At 41.3% G+C, this 20512-nt stretch overlaps 1 protein-coding gene across 1 annotated transcript in view; it reads left to right on the top strand.

Moving 5' to 3' along the window:
- Positions 1-3816: 3816 nt before the first annotated feature.
- Positions 3817-20512, top strand: part of LOC307097599 (uncharacterized protein) — a gene marked incomplete at its 3' end in the record, with an annotated part of 105300 nt that continues 88604 nt past the window's right edge. Inside the window, exons 1-3 of the mRNA XM_079767695.1 lie at positions 3817-3895; positions 10842-10925; positions 16519-16602. Coding sequence (XP_079623821.1) covers positions 10913-10925; positions 16519-16602 — 97 coding nt within the window. The 5' untranslated portion in view covers positions 3817-3895; positions 10842-10912. The remainder of the gene's footprint in view (positions 3896-10841; positions 10926-16518; positions 16603-20512) is intronic.

Here is a 20512-nt window from a genome sequence, read left to right as displayed (position 1 = left end):
TGCTTGGGCTGGTGGGAGTGTGTGCACAGTTCCTCTGATGTGTGACTCCCTGTGAGGACCCAGAGCCCTCTGGCATGCAGTTTGCTGTGCAGCCCGGATCCTGTGGCAGGGTGGCATGCTACTTCCCTCTGGAAGCACACTTATACCACTGTCCTGTGGCCACTGGCTGGGCTGGGCACACCAACTTGCTCTGGGTTGCCCTGGCAGCACTTGCCTGTGGCCAGGAGTGAGGCATGTGCTTGGTTGCTCTGGGTAGCCCCTTTAGGACTGTCCCAAGTGCTGGTGAGAAGTGGGTGTGGGTTGCTCTGGGTTGCCCTGTCCCAGCTTTCTTGAGCCCAGAGTGAAATGCATGCTGGATTGCTCCAGTTCACCCCTCCTCAGTGTGGAGCAGGGGCAGGTTACTCTTGGTTACCTCAGTCTGTGCTCCCCTATAGCCCAGAGTGAGGTATGTGCTCCCCTGTCACCAGGAGTGAGGTGCACACTGGGTTGCTCCAGATGGCCCTGCAAGAACTGTCCCAGGGCAGAGTGGAGCAGGTGTGGGTTGTTCTGGGTCACACAGTCAGAGCTCCTGTGTGGCATGCTTTGGGTTGGTCCAGGTCACCCCAGCAGCAGGTCTTGGTACTGGGAGTGGAACAAGTGCTGGGTGGCTTCAGGTCAGGCTAGTGGCATGGTTCTGGGGTCTAGGGTGGGGGTGGGGCACAGGGTCTCCCTGGCTTAAACTCACTGTGAAATCTTGGAGCCGGATCATAGGACGCTGGGTCACAGCTGGCTAGTGAGGAGGCCTGGTGTAGGAGTTCATTCTGCTGGCATGTGGTCCCTGCAGAAGTCTCTGATTCCTTCCTTTAAAGGATCATGGGTTCAAGGAATTATGTAACTCCAAAAGACTGTGTGAATGCATGCTTTTTCTCTGTAATGCTTTTCTGTACAATAAAACATGCTAGTTACAACCAGCATACACACTCACTCTTGGAAACATATATATTTCTATGTAAATGATTTGTACATAAGGCAATTGCATAATCAAAGTATGTCATTGTATTCTTGTGCCTATAAAATGTGGAAAAGTAATGCATTTCCTTGTAGCAGCACAAAGGAGAAGTGTGGGAGTCACAATGTATTTCAGTAACATGCTACAGCAGATGTAAACTCAAAAGTCCAGGAACAAATGAAAAGAACCCAGAATCATAAATAAGGAGACTAATATAAAGAACATTGTAAATATTTACTTTTACTTTTTTCTTCTCTTAGCGTCTTCAGAAGGCAAACATTTATATAAAAATAAGTATAACAGACAACTTTACATCATAGGTGCATGCAGTACTACCATTCCCCATTGTCTGCAGTTTTTTAAAATTATATTTTATTGATTTTTTTTACAGAGAGGAAGGGAGAGGGATAGAGAGTTAGAAACATCAATGAGAGAGAAACATTGATCAGTTGCCTCCTGCACACCTCCAACTGGGGATGTTCCTGCAACCAAGGTACATGCCCTTGACCAGAATCGAACCTGGGACCTTTCAGTCTGCAGGCTGATGCTCTATCCACTGAACCAAACTGGTTAGGGCTGCAGTTTTAATTTGTGCAGTGTCTGTTATCCATGGGCAATCCCAAATTGAATATATCAAATTTATACATATAAAGAGGTAATATGCTAATTTGTCCTTTATGGTGTCCCAGTCACAACCAGTCTGTGGGCAGGGATGGGGTCAGGGACTTCCGCCCCGAGCACTAACATCACATTGCCTGCTTGCATCCCCACCCAGCACTAAGGTGAAGCTGCCTGCTTGGATCCCCAGCTAGGGACTTGACACTGTCTGCATGTGTCCCTGTTTAGCGCTGACGTGATCCTTCTGGGCTTGATGGGGGACCTCAGGGTGGGGCCCAGCACTGGGTCAGGAGACATCAGGCTGCCCCATGGGGCTTAATGGTCATGCCCTCACCCAGCAGGTCTTGATGGGGTACCTCAGGCCACATCCCCCGCCCAGCAGGGCTTGACAGGGGACCTTAGGCCACACCCCACATCCCAGCACTGGGCCAAGGGACCTGAGGCTGCGCCCCTGTCCAGCGCTAAGCTGGGGGACCTGAGGCTGCACGCCCCCACCTGGAGGGGCTTGACGGGGTTGGGGACCCCAGGTCTCAGTCTCCTGTGTTTTCAAAGTGCATGCGGGTGGTAGGCAGGGACTTGACTTTAGGTCCCGTGGTATGCCTCAGACTCTGATAGGAGGGATATTATATATACATTTTAGTAATTTTCTTTAATCTCTGACACTTCTATTATAGAGAAAGGACAAATAGCAAGATTAAAATATTTCTTCTAATTAATTCTCTTTTAATGTGCATGAATTTCATGCACCGGGCCACTAGTGGAAAAATTAAGTAATAAATAAATAACAAGTTCTAAATATGTGCTATTTTGTGGAGCATGGTGAATCTCATGTCATCCACCTATGTGCCACCCAGAACATAAGTAATCCCTTTGTCCAGCTTATAAATGCTGAGTATGCTTCCTGCCCATTATCACTCTGCAGCCATGTCGTTTTTCACATGGGTAAGCACTATCATGGTATTACAGTAAAATATGTCAGCTAATGTTGCCTAATTTTGTGTTGCTCCAGCTCATAAATCTTTTCAAAAAATTAATAATCAATTAAGGAATATTTGTTCTGCCCAATATGAGGCGTGTGTGTTTATTTTGTTAATGCCACCCAAGCTAGGATATTCTCTATAAACAAGGTGTTATGGTGCCTGTTGGTTGGCAGAGTCATAGTACAACCTTTTATATGTCTTCATGGATTCAGGCATTTCGTCAAAGCAAGAGGTCTGCTGTGCAGTGTTAGGACCCTGAGATGTCTCCAACTACACTTGCAGGGTCCACTAGAACTGACTTCCAAAACCCCATACACTGATGGACTCGAAGGCCACTCTAGTTCACCAAGCTAATTTATCCCTTCCACAATATTAATTTCTATTTAATACCTTACATGCATTTTTATGTCACTGAACAAACGTATTAGTTGTTAGTTGTAGGGAAAACTGAATCATCTGAAAACTCCAATGGAAATGAATCCAACCAGTACCCTGGTACTGTTACTAACTTAACAATTTCCTCCTTGCATGTCACAAGCTCTCCATGCCAAAGGATCTTCAAGGGTCATCTTTTTCAATCCAATCAATGTCTTTTTATTCTCCTAATCACTGCTATCTACATGGTTTACAGTTACAGAACCTAAAGGGGAATTAAAACTTTCCCTGGTGAGTCAAAGCATTTCTGCTCATGGTAAGTTTCTATGACTACACAGTCTATGGTTTGCAAATTGTCCTGTGGTTTAAAAAAAAAATGAAACAAAAAGAAACAAGAAGTGAGGTTCTACTTCATGAGGTACATCCCTAAAGAAAGAGTGTGCATTTAGTATAAGCCTGGAAGTAATGTTATTATCATAATTTCTCTGGGATGGTTTCAATTTGCATAAGAGAGAATTTGTATGGAATGAGCACTATTTAAGGAATTATGTGGCATAGCTCCTGAAATGTATATCAATTTTGTCATTATCTGGGTATTTAGTTTTGGACAAGTCACCAAAAGTCTCTGAATATCACATAATATGGCCTTATATCCATCTTCTATTTGTTCCAATTTAAGTTCTTGTGAATCTACAATCCATATATTTTAATATAATGCTTTTCTGTCCAATAAAACATGCTAGTTACAACCAGCATACACACTCACTCATGGAAATATATATATTTCTATTTAAATGATTTGTACATAAATGGTGATATAATGAATTTTGAAGTCTGTTTGTTTCTGTAGGGGCTAATGTAGAACGTTCAACAGATGCAACTGCACGTGGCACAATAAAGGGACAGCTTAAGACACAATCAGGGGATCTCCCTGGTAAGAATAAAAAAATATCACATTTCTTTATCATCTTTGGAGTTAAATTAAGTGTGGAACTTAAAGAACAACAGTACCTAGAGTTTACTATTACATGGAGAAATGTTTTGATGCAAACCTTCCTTTAATTAGTTAACTTATTTTGTGAAGTACAGGCATACTTTGGACATATTTTGTGTTTGGTTCCAGAGCATTGCAATACTGTACTAGCACAATAACAAGTCACAAGTCTTTTGTTTCCAAGAGTTTACAATAGCAATAATTACTCTATATTGTAGTCTACCCTGTGTGCAATAGTATTTTATCTACAAAAGAAAATAATACATATTTTTACTTAAAAATACTTTATGGTCTCAAACTGCTACTAATCATCTGAGCCTTCAGAGAATTGCAATCTCTTTGCTTATGGAGGGTCGTACCCCAGTGTTGATTTTTGTTAATGGATCAGACATGTGGATTCCGAAGGTTGGGGTTAATGTGGAAATTTCTTAAAATAAAACAACAATAGAGTTTGCCACATCAGCTGACTCTCTGTTCTTCTATGAGTTCTCCATAGTATGCAATGCCGATTGATAACATTATACCCACAATAGAACTTCTTTAAAAAGTGGAGTAGTACTCTCAAAACCTGCAACTTTTTTTTCTGCTAAGTTTAGGTAATGTTGTTGTAAATTCAACAATCTTCCCAGCATCTTTTTAAGAGTAAATGACATCTCAAAAAACCACTGTCTTTGATCAGCCATAAGAAAATGATATTTATCCGTTAAAGTTTTATCATGAGATCACAGCAGAAATCCAAGCTAGGGTTCTTCAGGCTCCACTTATTATTCTAGTTCTCTTGCTATTTCCACCACCTCACCAGTTATTTCTTTGATGGAAAACTTGAACTTTTCAAAGTCATTCAGGAGGGTCTGAATCAACTTTTTTCAAACTCCTGTTACTATTGATATTTTGACCTCTTTGTTAATTGGCATAGATCACAATGGTTCATTTCCTGGATGTATACAACTCACTTTATCCAGATCCATTGGAGCAATTGCTATATGTGGTAGCTATGGCATTTTGAAATGCACTTCTCATATAATAAGACTTGAAATTACTCAACATTACTTCTCTTCCTCCATGTGCTTCAGAATGGATGTAGGGTTGGCTGGTGTAAAACACCATTGATCTCATTGGCCATCTCCATCAGAGCACATGGATGACTAGGTGCCTTGGCAATTTGCAGTAATATTTTGAAAATATTATTTTTTTCCTGAATGGTAGATCTTAATTAATGGGCCACATATTCACTAAGCTATGTTGTAAGCAGATGTGCTATCATCTGAGCATTTTTGTCCTAATTATAGTGCAGAGGTACAAGAGTTTGAATATAGATCTGGAGTCCAAAAAATTTTAGAATGCCAAATGAGCATTAGCTTCAAAATAAACTAATCAGATGCATTAAGTCCTAAAGATGTGGTCTTATTGTTTGAAACTCTGGAGGCAGTCACTGACTTTTCCTTATAGCTATGCAGGTTCCTATTGCCATTGTCTTTAAATATAAAGCTACTGTACCACCTTTGAAAACCTGTTGTGTGGTGTTACCACTTTACTATCTTAGCTAGAATTTCTGGGCACTTTCCTCTGGCTTCTCCAGGAGCACCTGCAGCTTGACCAGCACATTTACATTTGTGGAGATGGTTTCCTTTTTCAAAATACTGAAACAGTCTATGAGCTTCAAAGTTTTTTCTGCAACTTTCATAGTATTGAAGAGAATTAGGTCTAGGCTTTAAGGAATATTGTGGCTGACTTGATCTTTTATTCAAACCACTATAATTTTCTTTATGTCAACAATAAGTCAGTGTTGTACCTTAACTTTCTTGGGATTCCTGGAGAATGACCTTTACTTTCCTTTAAGAAAATTTCGGGTTTACCCAATCTGGCTCCCTGCCACAAGAGGCCTAACTTTAGCCCTATCTTGACTTAATGCATCTGGAGAGTTTACTTTGAAGTCAATTCTCATTAGCCATTCTAAAAATACTAGGACTCTTCCGATCTATGTTCAAACTCCTCTGCCTCGGCACTATAATGAGAATAACAATGGCCAGATTACAGCACATCTGCTTACTAAATAGTTTTCTGAATCTTTTGGCTCACTGTTAAAACATATCTTCCAGAAAAAAAAAGAATACTTTCAAAATATTGCTGCAAAATGACAAGGCTCATGGTCACCCAGGTGCTCTGATGGAGATGGCCAATGAGATTAATGGTGTTTCACACCAGCCAACCCTACATCCATTCTGAAGCACATGGGTGAAAAGGAGTAATGTTGAGTAATTTTAAGTCTTATTATATGAGAAGTGCATTTCAAAATGCCATAGCTACCATACATAGTAATTGCTCCAATGGATCTGGGTAAAGTAAGTTGTAAACCTGTAGGAAATGACCCACTATGATCTATACCATTAACAAAACCTGTGATTCATGGGAAAGGTAAAAAATCTACACTAATAAAAGAGAAAGATGCAAATTGACTGTACCTTTTTTCTTAATTGTTTTAAAAGGCAATTGTATAAAGTAGTAGGTAAAACATATATTGTTGGTATTATAACCTAGAGACAAATGGCATATATCAAAAAAGTGGTATAAAGGAGATGGTGATAATAAGGATGAATTAGAGTACAAAAATGACACTAGATCCACAGGAAGCACATAAAATACCATGGCAATAAATAAGACACGTATATAATGAACACTCTAAATATATTCTTCCTTAAACTTCTCTCAGCTTCCTTAACAGGTATAGTTTCATAAAGGTATAATTATAATTATAGCAGCATTTTCAGCAATGCCCTTAATATGCATACATGTAACATGTAATACAATACCAGAAAAATGGGAAATCTATACTAATGAAAGAGTAATATGTTAATTAGACTGGGATACCTTCTGGACAAAGCTGGGGACTTGGCCAGCCTGCAAACTGCCCCCAATTGTCCCTCAGCCCCTTTCCCAGGTCGGCCACATCCCCCAGTGGAGACCCTAACCCCAATGCGGGCATGGCCAGCCTGCAAATGGCCTTCAGCCCCTCACCCATGCTGACCACGCCCCCCAGTGGGGACCCCCACCCTGATGGGGTCATGGCCAGCTTGCAAACGGTCATCAACCCCTCACCAAGGCCGGCCACATCCCAAGTGAGGACCCCCACCCTGATGTGGGTGTGTTTGGCCTGCAAACTGCCCTAGACCTTCACCCAGGCTGGCACCGCTCCCTGCTCCCAAGGGGACCCCCACCCTGATGGAGGTGTGACCGGCCTGCAAACCACCCCAGGCCCCTTGCTCAGGCTGGCCCCACCCCGCCCCCCAAAGGGACCCCCATGCTGATCCAGGACCCCCCTCAGGGCAGACCAGCTGGCCCCACCCATGCACCAGGGCCTCTATTCTATATTAATAAAAGGGTAATATGCTAATTAGATAGGGAGATCTTTCAGACAAAGCCATGGTGGCAGGGCTGAGGCAGAGGTGGTTAGGGGCAATCAGGCCAGGTGGGGAGGGCAGTTGAGGGTGGGTGAGCAGGCCAGCAGGAGGGAGCAGTTGGGGGCAATCAGGCCAGCAGGGGAAGCGGTTTGGGATGATCAGGCCAGCAGCGGGGGAGTTGTGGGTGAGCAGGCCAGCATGGGGGGCAGTTGGGAGCAAGCAGGCTAGTGGGGGGGGGCAGTTGGGGACAATCAGGCTGGCGGGGGGGCAGTTGAAGGTGTGCAGGCCAGTGAGGGGGCAGTTGGGGGCAAGAAGGCTGGCTGGGGAGGCAGATGGGGGCAAGCAGGCTAGCAGGCATAGTGGTTAGGAGCAATCAGTCAGGCAGGCAGGTGAGCGGTTAGGAGTCAGGTTGCAAGAGGGATGTCCAACTGCAGGTGTAGGCCTGATCCCTTTAGCAGTTGGACATCCCCTGAGGGATCCCAGATTGGAGAAGGTGCAGGCTGGGCTGAGGGACCCCCTAACCCCATGCATGAATTTCATGCACTGGGCTACTAGTACTTAATAAAACTGTATAGCAATCTCAAGTCTATATTTCCCAGAATTTATTTTGTATAAATCAGAGGCTTATACTAAAGGGTGACTATACTGATTGTGGCACAACCCTCTGATAACCATTGAATAGTCATTTAATATGGAAATATTGTAGAGTAATATGTTATATGTTTTTTAAAAAAAAGATAGCTTAGGTAACTTCAAGAATGATAGGATTTTTTTAAAGGCTCAAAACCAATGGTAGGATTTTGTGAAAAAAAGAAAATTGTGCCTCTAAATAGATATAGGTTTCTCCACCACACACCGTTTTTGCACACAATGTTAAAGCCAATCTGCCCTTAAGGGTTATTCTCATTGTCTTTATGATTATCTAAATTTTTTTTTTGCTCCCTAAATTTAAATGAATTAATTCTTCTAATTGTATTTGTTGGAGGAAGATGAAGAAATAACACATGCCTACTAAGGTTGTCCTGTCATGTGTTGCTATAACTAAAGTTACTTTCATGAATGTCATAACTTACTGTGGCAAAGTTGTTCTTCCCAATCCAGTGTGTCTTTGTCTTTGCCAATGATGCCCCTTCTGGAATTCACCTCTGTTTAGATTGCTGTAGTGGTATGTTTCTACTGGCATGGTGAAAATCATGTGTTCAGTAATTTTGCCAAAACAAGGCTTCCAGTCTATCATTTTACATCCTGGCAAGTTTTCATGTCAGTTCCATTTGATGTGGAACAATTTATTTATTTATTTATTTATTTATTTACTTACTTACTTACTAGTGGCCTGGTGCATGAAATTCATGCACAGGGGAGAGGGGTGTCCCTCAGCCTGACCTGCACCCTCTCCAATCTGGGACCTACTTGAAGGATGTCCTACTGCCAATTTACAGGGATTGGGCCTAAACTGGCCGTCGGACATCCCTCTCATAATCCGGGACTGCTGTCTCCTAACTGCTCACCTGCCTGCCTACCTGCCTGATTGCCCCTAACCACTCTGCCTGCCAGCCTGCTTGCCCCCTACTGCCCCCGCCACCGGCCTGATCACCCCCAAATACCCCCCCACCAGCCCAAACACTCCTAACTTCCCCCTGTGCCAGTGTACTCGCCACCAATTGCACCCCCTGCTGGCCTGCTCACCCCTACCTCCCCTCCCCACTGGCCTGCTCACCTCCAACTGCCCCCTTGCTGGCCTGCTCACTCCAAACTGCCCACACCGCTATCTTGATCAATTCCAACTGACCACCACTGATGTCCTGCTTGCCCCCAACTGGCCTCCCTGCTGGTCTGCTTATCCCCAACAGCCCTGCCCCCATCAGCCTGATCACTCACAACTGCCCTCCCCTCTTGGCCTCTAACCACCTCTACCTCAGCCCTGCTACCATGGCTTTGTCCAGAAGAACATCTGGAAGGTCTCCTGGAAAGTCTCCCAGTCTAATTAGCATATTACCCTTTTATTAGTATAGATAGAGGTCTGGTGCACAGGTGGGGGCCGGCTGGTTTGCCCTGAAGGGTGTCCTGGATCAGGGTGGGGGTTCCCTTGGGGGGTGGGGGTGGCCTGGGTGAGGGGCTGAGGGCCATTTTCAGACTGGTCAAGACCCCCAGTTGGGATCCTCACCCCATGGAAGTGTGGCCAGCCTGGGTGAGGAGCTGAGGGCTGTTTTCAGGCTGGCTACACCCCCCTTTTTTTATTTTTTTTAGCTCCTCCCAGCTCCTCCTTTTTTCCTTTTTTTTTTTTTTTTTTTTTTTTTTTTTTTAGCACCTCCTTAAGTGGAGGCCAGGGCTGGTAGCTGGAAACAGGTATCTGGGATTTATTTATCTTCTATAATTGAAACTTTGTAGCCTTGAGCAGAGGCCAGGGCCAGCCAGGGCAGGTGGGAAGCATGGCTTCTTCCATTGCCAGGGGCAACCCAAGCCTCCTGCTCGCTCCAGCTCCATGGCCGCCACCATCTTTGCTGGGTTTTTTGCATACTTGCTCCTGATTGGCTGGTGGGTGTGACTGGTGGGTATAGTGGAGGTATGGTCAATTTGCATGTTTCTCTTTTATTAGTGTAGATTTTCAGAAAACTTTACCCAGTACATGATGCTTTCAGCAAGATACAAATTTTAAAACTAAATATTGTTATAGTTTTCTGTCATTGGGCCTAGAGAGTACTTTCCAAATCCACCAAAATGTGAAAAGCACCTCAAGACTCAAATGGAAAAGAACACAATACCAATGCTCACATTGCTGCAAATTAGCCATTTTCCCTCCCCAGCTATAAGGTATACATGCTTGTAAGACTTTAGAGGGTGTAAGCTTTACCTCTGTCCACAAATTACCTGTCATTATTTTCCAATGCTAGCTAATGCCTAACTGCTTTACACTTGCATAATAACAAAGAGAATGAGGACATGGATATATTCCAAAACAGTTCTAAGAATTTCTGCCTCACAGTATGCTTCTGTGACTATGAAGACCATTGTTTGCAACCTGACCTGGGGAAAACTGTTTGAATCTGCCCAACTAGGTTTATCTTTGCAATAGAAATGTGTTTTTGTTATTGTTTTTACACAAGAAAGTTATGTTATTAAATTCAGCTCTTGAGGATGATTTGAATTTGCAAAAGAATTTGTATGTTATGAGAAAAGACCCAGTTAAGAAATTATGAGACATCAGTTTGTGTTTGAATTATGTCATTAGTTGGATATGTCACCTTGGTCAAATCACTGAACATGTATAAGCCTCAGTACAATGAGACTTATGTGATGGCTAATGGCTCCAGAAATTTTGAGGTGTTTATTTCAGACACACAGGTATTTCATTTTAATCTTTTCCTGTGATAATAAGGCTTATATAAGGGGAGTGCCAGACAAAAAGACACTTATGCAGGTACATGCATCAATACATATATGTTAATATTTGCCTTACAAAACTGATTTTAAACTGCTTATTTCTATAGAGATTGATACAGAATACTTACCTGATGATTTCAGAAGAGGTATAATAAAGGGGGAAGGCAAGACACAATCAATGCACCATGCTGGTAAGAACAAGAATATTTCAAGTTTATTTATGGTTCATTTATCTTCTCAGAGGTTTATTTAAGTTTACACCTTCAATTGCCACAGTAACTATATGTTATTCGACATAATAAAACATCTCCATAATTTCTTCCTGTAATGAGTAGAACTCTAACAGCTACCATCAGTGAGTAATTAGATACATACTATATGTTTTAGGACTCATCTTTTAAAAGTGATGTCACAAAACTCCAAACCTATTGTGAGCTTAGAGTGTGCTTGATGTAAGCCTTTGAAATGCCATTTTACTCACTTTTTTTTTTCTCAAACCCAAATAGTTAGTTGCTTTGTATTTGCAAATACAGAAAAGCTACCTAATGTAAGGTATTAGAACAGGAATTTAGAAAATAGATATAACGTTGTTTATGAATACCCTCCATGGAATTACCAATAAGTATATTTCTAATATCTCAGGTGATGGTGCGACCTTTAGTTTGTTTTTTGGTGTTGTTTTTTATTATAATAGAGTTTATAGTATAAAGTATTGCTTCTTGTTCTGACAGATCAGTGGCTAACACACTTTGTCACCATCTTTGACATGATAACAAAGGAAATAGGCAGGTTAAGGGAGCAATCAGGGAAGGAGACAGTAAAAGAGAGGCTTTTAAAACACCAGTCATCCAAAGGTGAGGTGTTCATGCCCAAGTTCATGCCCTCATAGGAACAACACTATAAGCTTGGCTCTGCTGGGAAGGACATTTCCATAAAATATGATAGTCCAGCCTCATAAAGCAATAAATTACTATACACACAATGACAATAAGCCTTCAGATTTGCCATAATACATTGCCTAAAATATTGCGGGCTTTACCAAAAAATATATGAGACATGCAAAGGAACAGCAAGTGTGAACTCTGCACAGGAGAAAAGCAGACCACAAAAACACTTGTGTCTATCCCAGTTGTAGATTTTTCAATAATTTATAAATATTTTAAGTAAAGAACTCCATCTTTAAAAGAAAAAAAAGAATATAGCTACAAGTTCTCATCAAATAAAAATGTCACTCAAGAGATAGAATGACATATGAAAAGAAAAACACTGATGATTTTGGCATTGTAATTCCAATAACTGTTAGTTAAAGTGCACTAGAGGGGCTCAGGAATATATTGGAATTGTTAGAAAAAAGAATCTCTACACTTAAAATAATGGGAAATGTAAAAGTAGAATAGAAAAAAATGGGTCAGGGAAAGCATTGGAAGAAATAATGGTTGAGTATTTTCAAAAATTTTCAATGATAAATATCAATCTGCACATCCAAACTCAATGAAATCTAAGTAGAATAAGTACAATGAAATCTACAATCAGGCCCATCTTGGTAAAAATTATGAAAGCAGAGAAAATAATAAAATCCACAAAGGGCAAACAACTTATCATGGAAAAGAGAAACTTGGTAAAATGAAGAGCTGCCTTGACATCACAAACTAGGGGCCAGAAGGGAGTGGGATGGCATCTTCAAAAAGCTAATAGAAAACACTGTCACCAAGAATTTTATACCTAGCCAAACTATCATGCAAAGTGACAATGACAAAAAGATATTCCCATATTTCTTTTTTTTTTTTTTGTGGTAAGATTTTTTTTCATTTTTTTATTAAGGTATTATATGTGTACATATCTTACCATTGCCCCCCACACCCAACTCCCATACATGCCCTCACCCCCCAGTGTTTTGCATTCATTGGTTATGCTTATATGCATGCATACAAGTCCTTCGGTTGATCTCTTATCACCCCCACCTCTCCCTAACATTCCCGCTATAATTTGACAGTCTGTTTGATGCTTTACTGTCTCTGTATCTATCTTTTTGTTCATCAGTTTATAATGTTCTTTATTATCCATAAATGAGTGAGATCATGTGGTATTTTTCTTTCATTGACTGACTTATTTCACTTAGCATAATGTTCTCCAATTCCATCCAGGTTGCTGCAAATGGTAAGAATTCCTTCTTTTTTATGGCAGCATAGTATTCCATTGTGTAGATGTACCATAATTTTCTGATCCAGCCATCTGCTGACAGTCACCTAGGCTGTTTCCAAATCTTAGCTATTGTAAATTATGCTGCTATGAACATAAGGGTGCATATATCCTTTCTGATTGGTGTTTCTAGTTTCTTAGGATATATTCCCAGGAGTGGGATTACTGGGTCAAATGGGAGTTCCATTTTCAGTTTTTTGAGGAAACTCCATACTGTTTTCCACAGTGGCTGCACCAGTCTGCATTGCCACCAGCAGTGAATGAGGGTTCTTTTTTCTCCGCATCCTCGCCAACACTTGTCGTTTGTTGATTTGTTGATGATAGCCATTCTGACAGGTGTTTTGATTTACTTCTCTCGGATAATTAGTGACTTTGAGCATGTTTTCATGTGTCTCTTGGATTTCCTTCTGTGTTCTTTTAAAAAGATTCTATTTAGGTCTGTTGCCCATTTTTTTATTGGATCATTTATCTTCCGTTTATTAAGTTGTATACATTCCCTGTAGATGTTGGAGATTAAACCTTTATCAGTGATAACATTTGCAAATATGTTCTCCCATACAGTGGGCTTTCTTGTTGGTTTGTTGATGGTTTCTTTTGCTGTAAAAAAGCTTTTTATTTTGATGTAGTCCCATTTGTTTATTTTCTCTTTAGCTTCCATTGCCCTAGGGGCAGTATCAGTGAAGAAGTTCTTTCTGCCTATGTCTAAGATTTTGCTGCCTGTGGATTCCTCTAGTATTTTTATGGTTTCCCATCTTTTGTTTAAGTCCTCTATCCATTTTGAGTTTATTTTTGTGTATGGTGTAAGTTGTTGATCTAGTTTCATTTTTTTGCATCTATCCGTCCAATTTTCCCATCACCATTCATTGAAGAGACTGTCTTTATTCCATTGTATGTTCATGCCTCCTTTGTCAAATATTAATTGAGCATATTGGTTTGGGTCAATATCTGGATTCTCTATTCTATTCCCTTGATCTATATGTCTGTTCTTGTGCCAGTACCATGCTGTTTTGAGAACAGTGGCTTTGTAATATAGCTTGAAATCTGGTATTGAGATTCCCTCCTACTTTGTTCTTCTTTCTCAGGAATGCTGTGGCTATTCGTGGTCTTTTTTTATTCCAGATGAATTTTTGGAGAGTTCTTTCAAGGTCTGTGAAATATGCCATTGGTATTTCAATGAGGAGTGCATTGAATCTATAGATTGCTTTGGGTAGTATGGACATTTTAATGATGTTGATTCTACCAATCCATGAACATGGTATGTTCTTCCATCTGTTTATGTCTTTCTCTATCTCCTTTTTCAGTGTCCTGTAGTTTTCCATGTGTAGGTCTTTTACCTCCTTAGTTAAGTTTATTCCTAGGTATCTTAATTTTTTTGATGTGATGGTAAATGGGATTGTTTTTTTAGTCTCTCTTTCTGTAAGTTCACCATTGGTGTGTAGAAAGGCCATAGATTTCTTGGCATTAATTTTGTATCCTGCTACATTGCCGAATTCATTTATTAAGTCTATTAGTTTTTTGATGGAGTCTTTCGGGTTTTTTATGTACAATATCATGTCATCTGCAAATAAGGACAGCTTTACTTCTTCTTTTCCAATTTGGATGCCTTTTATTTCTTCTTCCTGTCTAATTGCAATGGCTAGTACTTCCAGTACTATGTCAAACAGATATTCCCATATTTCAAGAAACCAAAGAAACCAGAAATTTGTTTGCCAGCAGACCTGCCATAACAGTAACAATCAGGCAAGTTGTTTATGTTGAAAGCGGACTGCATGAATTCATGTTCTGTCACCATAATTGATTCAAAAGACAACGCATAATCAAAATCCATATAATTGTATTGTTGTGCCTATAAAATGTGGAAAAGGAATACATTCCACTGTGGCAGCACAAAGGAGATGTGTAGGAGTCATAATGTATTTCAGTAAGATGTTACAGCAGATGTAACCTCAAAAGGGCAGTAGTAAATGAAGAGAACCTGGAATCATAAATAAGGAAACTAATATAAAAGGATATTGTAAATATATACTTTCACTTCTTTCTTCTCTTAGCTTCTTCAGAGGGCACACATTTATATAAAAATAGCATAACACATAGCTGTATTCAGTACCGTCACCCCCCATTTTCTGCATTTTTAATTTTTGCGGTTTCTGTTATTCATGGTCAATCATGAATTGAATATATAAAATGTAAAATTCCAGAAATAAATAATGCATAAGTTTTAAATTATGCACTATTTTGTGGAGTGTGGTGATTCTCATGCCATTCACCTATTTGACACCCAGAACATAAATAATCCCTTTGTCTAGCATATACTAGTAAATGCTGAGTATGCTTCCTGCCCATTATCACTCAGCAGCCTTCTCCTTTATCATATGGGTAAGCAGTGTCATGGTATTGCAGTGAAATATATTGGCGAATGTTGCCCAGTGTTGTGTTGCTCTAGCTCATGAATCTTTTAGAAAATGTTTCTAATCAATTAATTAACATTTGTTCTGTCCAATATGAGCTATTGTTGATCATTTTGATAATGGTACCCCAGCTGGAACACTCTGTAAAGAAATCGGTGTGGTGCAGGTAGGCTGGCAGTCATAGTGCAATCTTTTGTATTTCTTCAGGATTTTCTTCAAAGCAAGAAAGAGGTCTGTTGTGCAGTGTTAGGACCATGAGATGTTTCCAACTACACTTTCGGGGTCCAGTAGAACTGACTTCCAAAACTCCATACGTTGTTGGCCCCAAAGTCAATATTAATTTCTCTTTAGTATCTTTCATGCATTTTTTATCTCACTGGAAAAACTTAATAGTTGTCAATTATAGGAAAAATTTGGAGTCATATGAAAACTCCAGCGGAAATGGATCCAACCAGTACCTAGTACTGTAGCAAACTTAACCATTTCCTCCTTGCATGTCACAAGCTCTCCATGCCAAAGGATCCTCAGGAGATATTTTTCTCAATCCAGTCAATGTCTTCTTATTCTCTTAATCACTGGTATCTACATGGTTTACAGTTACAGAACCTGAAGGGGAATTAACATTTTCCCTGGTGAGTCAAAGCATTTCTGCTCATGGTAAGTTTCTGTGACTAAACGGTCTATGGTTTGCAACTTGTCCTGTGGCTAAAAAAAGAAAAAGAAACAAACAAGCAGTGAGGTTCTACTTCATGAGGTACATCCCTAAAGAATGAGTGTGCATTAAGTACCAGCCTGGAAGTAATTTTATTATCATAACTTCTCTGAGATTATTTCAATTTGCATAAGAGAGAATTTATATGGAATGAACACCACTTAAGGAATTATGTGGCATAGCTCTTAACATGTATATCAATTTTGTAATTATCTGGATATTTGGTTTTGGACAAGTCAGTAAAAGTCTCTGAAATCAACATAATATCGCTGATATCCTTGTTCCATCTGTTCCAATTTATATTTTTGTGAATCTATAATCCATGTTTTTTCAATATAATGCTTTTCTGTACAATAAAACATGCTAGTTACAAGCAGCATACACTCGCTCTTAGAAATATATATATATATATATTCCTACATAAATTATGATATGGTGGGTTTTAAAGTCTGTTTGTTTCTGTAGGGGCTAATGCAGAACGATCAACAGATGCAACTGCACGTGGCATAATAAAGGGACAATTCAAGACACAATCAATGGAGCTCCCTGGTAAGAAGTATTTTAAAAACAAAATATTTCCAGTTTATTTACCAACTTTTCAATTGAATTAAGTTTGAACTTAACAAAATTACCTATAGGTTACTATTGATAATCAGAATTGTGAACTGAAGGGTTTTTCCCGGGGTCATATCTTGTGATGCCGAAGAATCATCACTGTGAACCAGACGATTTAAGCAAAAGGGTGGAAAATTTATTGCAAGTAGATTCATACTCCCTGCCTGGGTTATGGGTTTCCAGTAAAGCTAGTAAGTCTAGGGGTATATATGTGCTACAAGCCTCCTCTATATCTACCTGTGTTACCACCTGATTGATTCCCTCATTGTTCTTGCCCAGCAATGGACCTGAACTTTTCCTGTTCCTACAGGTCAGTACACCTTATTGCTGCAGGTCTTCCCTTGGTTTCGCAGGCCTCCCATTCTGAGTTAAAAAAACACTCTATTATTTCTGCATGTTTGGTTTCTGTGATTAGGCTTGCTCAAACTGCTCTGTCTACCCCTACCTATGTTCTATGTGCCTTTGTTTTTAATTGAACCCCTGCCATGTCTGCCTGGATGTCAAGCTAACTCCTCTCACTATTAAATGGAGAAGAATTTTGATGAAAAAAACCTCCTTTAATTAGTTAACTTCTTTTGTGAAGTATAGGCATAATTTGAACATACTGTGGGTTTGGTTCCAGAGCATTGCAATACAGTGACTAGCACAAAAACAAATCACATGAAATTTTGGGTTTCCAAGAGTGTACAATAGTGATGAGTACACTATATTGTAGTATACCCTTTGTGCAATTATATTTTATCTACAAAACAAAATAATACATATGTTTAATTAAAAATATTTTATGGCTTCAAACTGTTAATAATCATCTGAGCCTTCAGTGAGTTGTAATCTTGTTTCTCCATGTCAACAATAAGTCTGTTTTGCTAGCTTATCTTTCTTGGGATCCCTAGAGTAGCACCTTTACTTTCCTTCAAAAACTTTTTCTCTGTGTACACAACCAGACTTACTGCCATAAGAGGCTTAGCATCGGGCCTATCTTGGATTTTACCATGCCTTGTTTACTAAACTTTATAATATCTAGATTTTTGTTCAAGGCAGAGGTGAGAGACTATTCCTTTCCCTTGAAGACTTAGAGGCCAATGAGGGATTATTAATGGGCCTAATTTCAATATTGTTGTGTCACAGGGACTAGGGAGGCCAAACGTATGGGAAAGAGAATGATGAGTGGAGAAGTTAGCTATAGCAAAACCTTTATTGGTGTAGCTTGTCATATTACATCAGCCTGGTATGAGGAACTCTAAAACAATAATAATAGTAACATCAAATAACTGTGTTTGCTTATCACTATAACAACTGCAGTACTAATGAAAATCTTAAAAATATTGTGCAAATTACCAACATGGGATTCAGAGACACAAAGTGAGCAAATGCTGTTGGAGCTAGGACCCCAATTATTTGCTTGATGTAAGGTTTACAAATATCTGCATTTTATAAAAAATACTAGAGGCCCGGTGCACAAAATTCGTGCACGGGGGTCCCTCAGTCCAACCTGCATGCTATACAATCCAGGAGCTCTCAGAGGATATCCTACTGATGGCTTAGGCCCACTCCCCATGGTTCTCTGCTCTCTTCGGGGCCTGGAGGTTTCCCTGCAGCCATGGAGATGAAGCCCCCATGCCCTGCTGTAGCTCTCTGCCTGCTGCCACCATGTGCCATGTGAAGGAAGCCCCAATGCCCTGCAGTGTGCTCTGTCTGCCAGGCCTGGGGGCTTCCCAGACACGGACACACTAAGGAAGCCCCCATGCCCTGTTGTCCAGGCTCTGTCTGCCCGGCCTGGGGGTGTTTCCACTGCCACTGCCCACTAAGGAAGCCCCCAAGCCCTGCTGTCTGGGCTCTGTCTGCCATGTCTGGGGACTTCCCTGCCACTGCCCCACTAAGGAAGCTGCTATGCCCGGCTTTGCAGGGCCTGGCGGCTTCCCGGCTGCCGAGATCAGGAAGCCACCATGCCCTGCTCTGGTGGCACTGGAGTCTTCCAGATAGCCTCTGCGACCAAAGGGAAGGTGCCAGGCCCCGCTCCTCGGCCGTCTCCGTGTGCGCGGGGCCCGGCCGCTTCCCGATCTCCGCGGAGACCAACGGGAATGTGCCGGGCCCCGCTCCTCCGCGGGCTCCGTGTGCGCGGGGCCCGGCCGCTTCCCGATCTCCGCGGAGACCAACGGGAATGTGCCGGGCCCCGCTCCTCCGCGGGCTCCGTGTGCGCGGGGCGGGCCGCTTCCCGATCACTGCGGAGACCAACGGGAAGGTGCCGGGCCCCACTCCTCGGCCGGCTCCTTGTGCGTGGGGCGGGGCCGCTTCCCGATCGCCGCGGAGACCAACGGGAAGGCGCCGGGCCCCGCTCCTCGGCTGGCTCCGTGTGCGCGGGGCCCGGCCGCTTCCCGATCGCCGCGGAGACCAATAGCGGGGCTGAGGGGACTGGGCGCCGCCATCTTGTGGGTATGGGGGCCACCATTTTTGTCGCGGAGTGACGCCTAATTTGCATATTACTCTATTATTAGATAGGATGATATTTGCAAACAGTAATGAAGGTATGATGATTATATTACATCACATAGATAGTATCAACCAAGAGATAAAAATTTATGTAAAAAAACAAATATAAATTCTGGAGTTCAAATTGAAAATGAGTAAAATAGAAAAATTCACTAGAGGGTTGAAAGGAAGATTTGACAGCCCGAAGAAAGAACCAGCACACTCCAGGTAATGGGAATACCAGAAGGAGAGTAGAGAGAGAAATAAGCAATGAAAATATTTGAAGAAATAAAGCTGAAAATGTTGAGTGGTATTCAATGAAAGTTATTAATCCATATCCACATCTGAGCTGAATGCAATCTAAGTAGAATGAACACAAACTAATACACAAGCAGGCCCACTATGCTGAAAATGTTGAAATATGGAGACATACAGAAGGTTTTGAGAAGTGAGTCAAATGAGCAGGTGACTGACTGAGCATCAGAGACTATGGAGGCCAGAAGATATGGGGTGTAATTGCCAAACTGCATAAGAGCAATCTGTCAACTAGGAATTCTTTCTCAGGGAAACTATTTTTCAAAAATGAAGGTGAGATAGACATTCCAAATAAATAAAAAATGAGAGAATTCATTGTTCGCAAACCTGCTAGACAAGAACATCTTCTCACTCAGTAGTTTGAATCCACACAAAAGAAATAAAAAGTAAACAAAAATTTAAAATATCACTCAAAATAATTTTTGAATTACAGAAGGTCATGAAAATGCATTTTTGACTTTTTTATTAATTGTTTTATTTATTTCATTTCTTTATTTTTTTTACTGGGCATTGCACTTTTTATTGTTTAAAGTATTACAAATAGAAGTACATATGTCTCCTTTTTTTCCCCATTGACCTCCCCCTGGCTTCTTCTACCCGCTAGCATATGCCCTCCCCCCTCCTCCCAGTGTCTTTATTCCATTGGTTATGCTTATATGCATGCATACAAGTCCTTCAGTTGATCTCTTACCTCACCCCAACCCTCCCCTGCCTGCCCGCTGGAGTTTGACAGTCTGTTCGATGCTTCTTTGCCTCTGTATCTATTTTTGTTCATCTTATATAATAAAGAGGTAAAATGAAAATTGACCATCACTCCAACACACAGGATGGCCACCCCCATGTGGTCAAAGATGGCCATTCCCATGTGGACACAAGATGGCCTCCATAAGATGGCCTCCATAAGATGGCCTCCATAAGATGGCCAGTAGGGGAGGGCAGTTGTGGGCAATCAGGCCAGCAGGGGAAGGCAGTTGGGAGGGACCAAGCCTGCAAGGGAGGGCAGTTGGGGGTGATCAGGCCTGCAGGGGAAGGCAGTTGGGGGCGACCAGCCCTGCAGGGA

Source organism: Cnephaeus nilssonii (genome assembly GCF_951640355.1).
Source record: "Cnephaeus nilssonii genome assembly, chromosome: 4".
Taxonomy (NCBI): domain Eukaryota; kingdom Metazoa; phylum Chordata; class Mammalia; order Chiroptera; family Vespertilionidae; genus Cnephaeus; species Cnephaeus nilssonii.
This window is presented reverse-complemented; position numbering and strand designations above follow the sequence as displayed.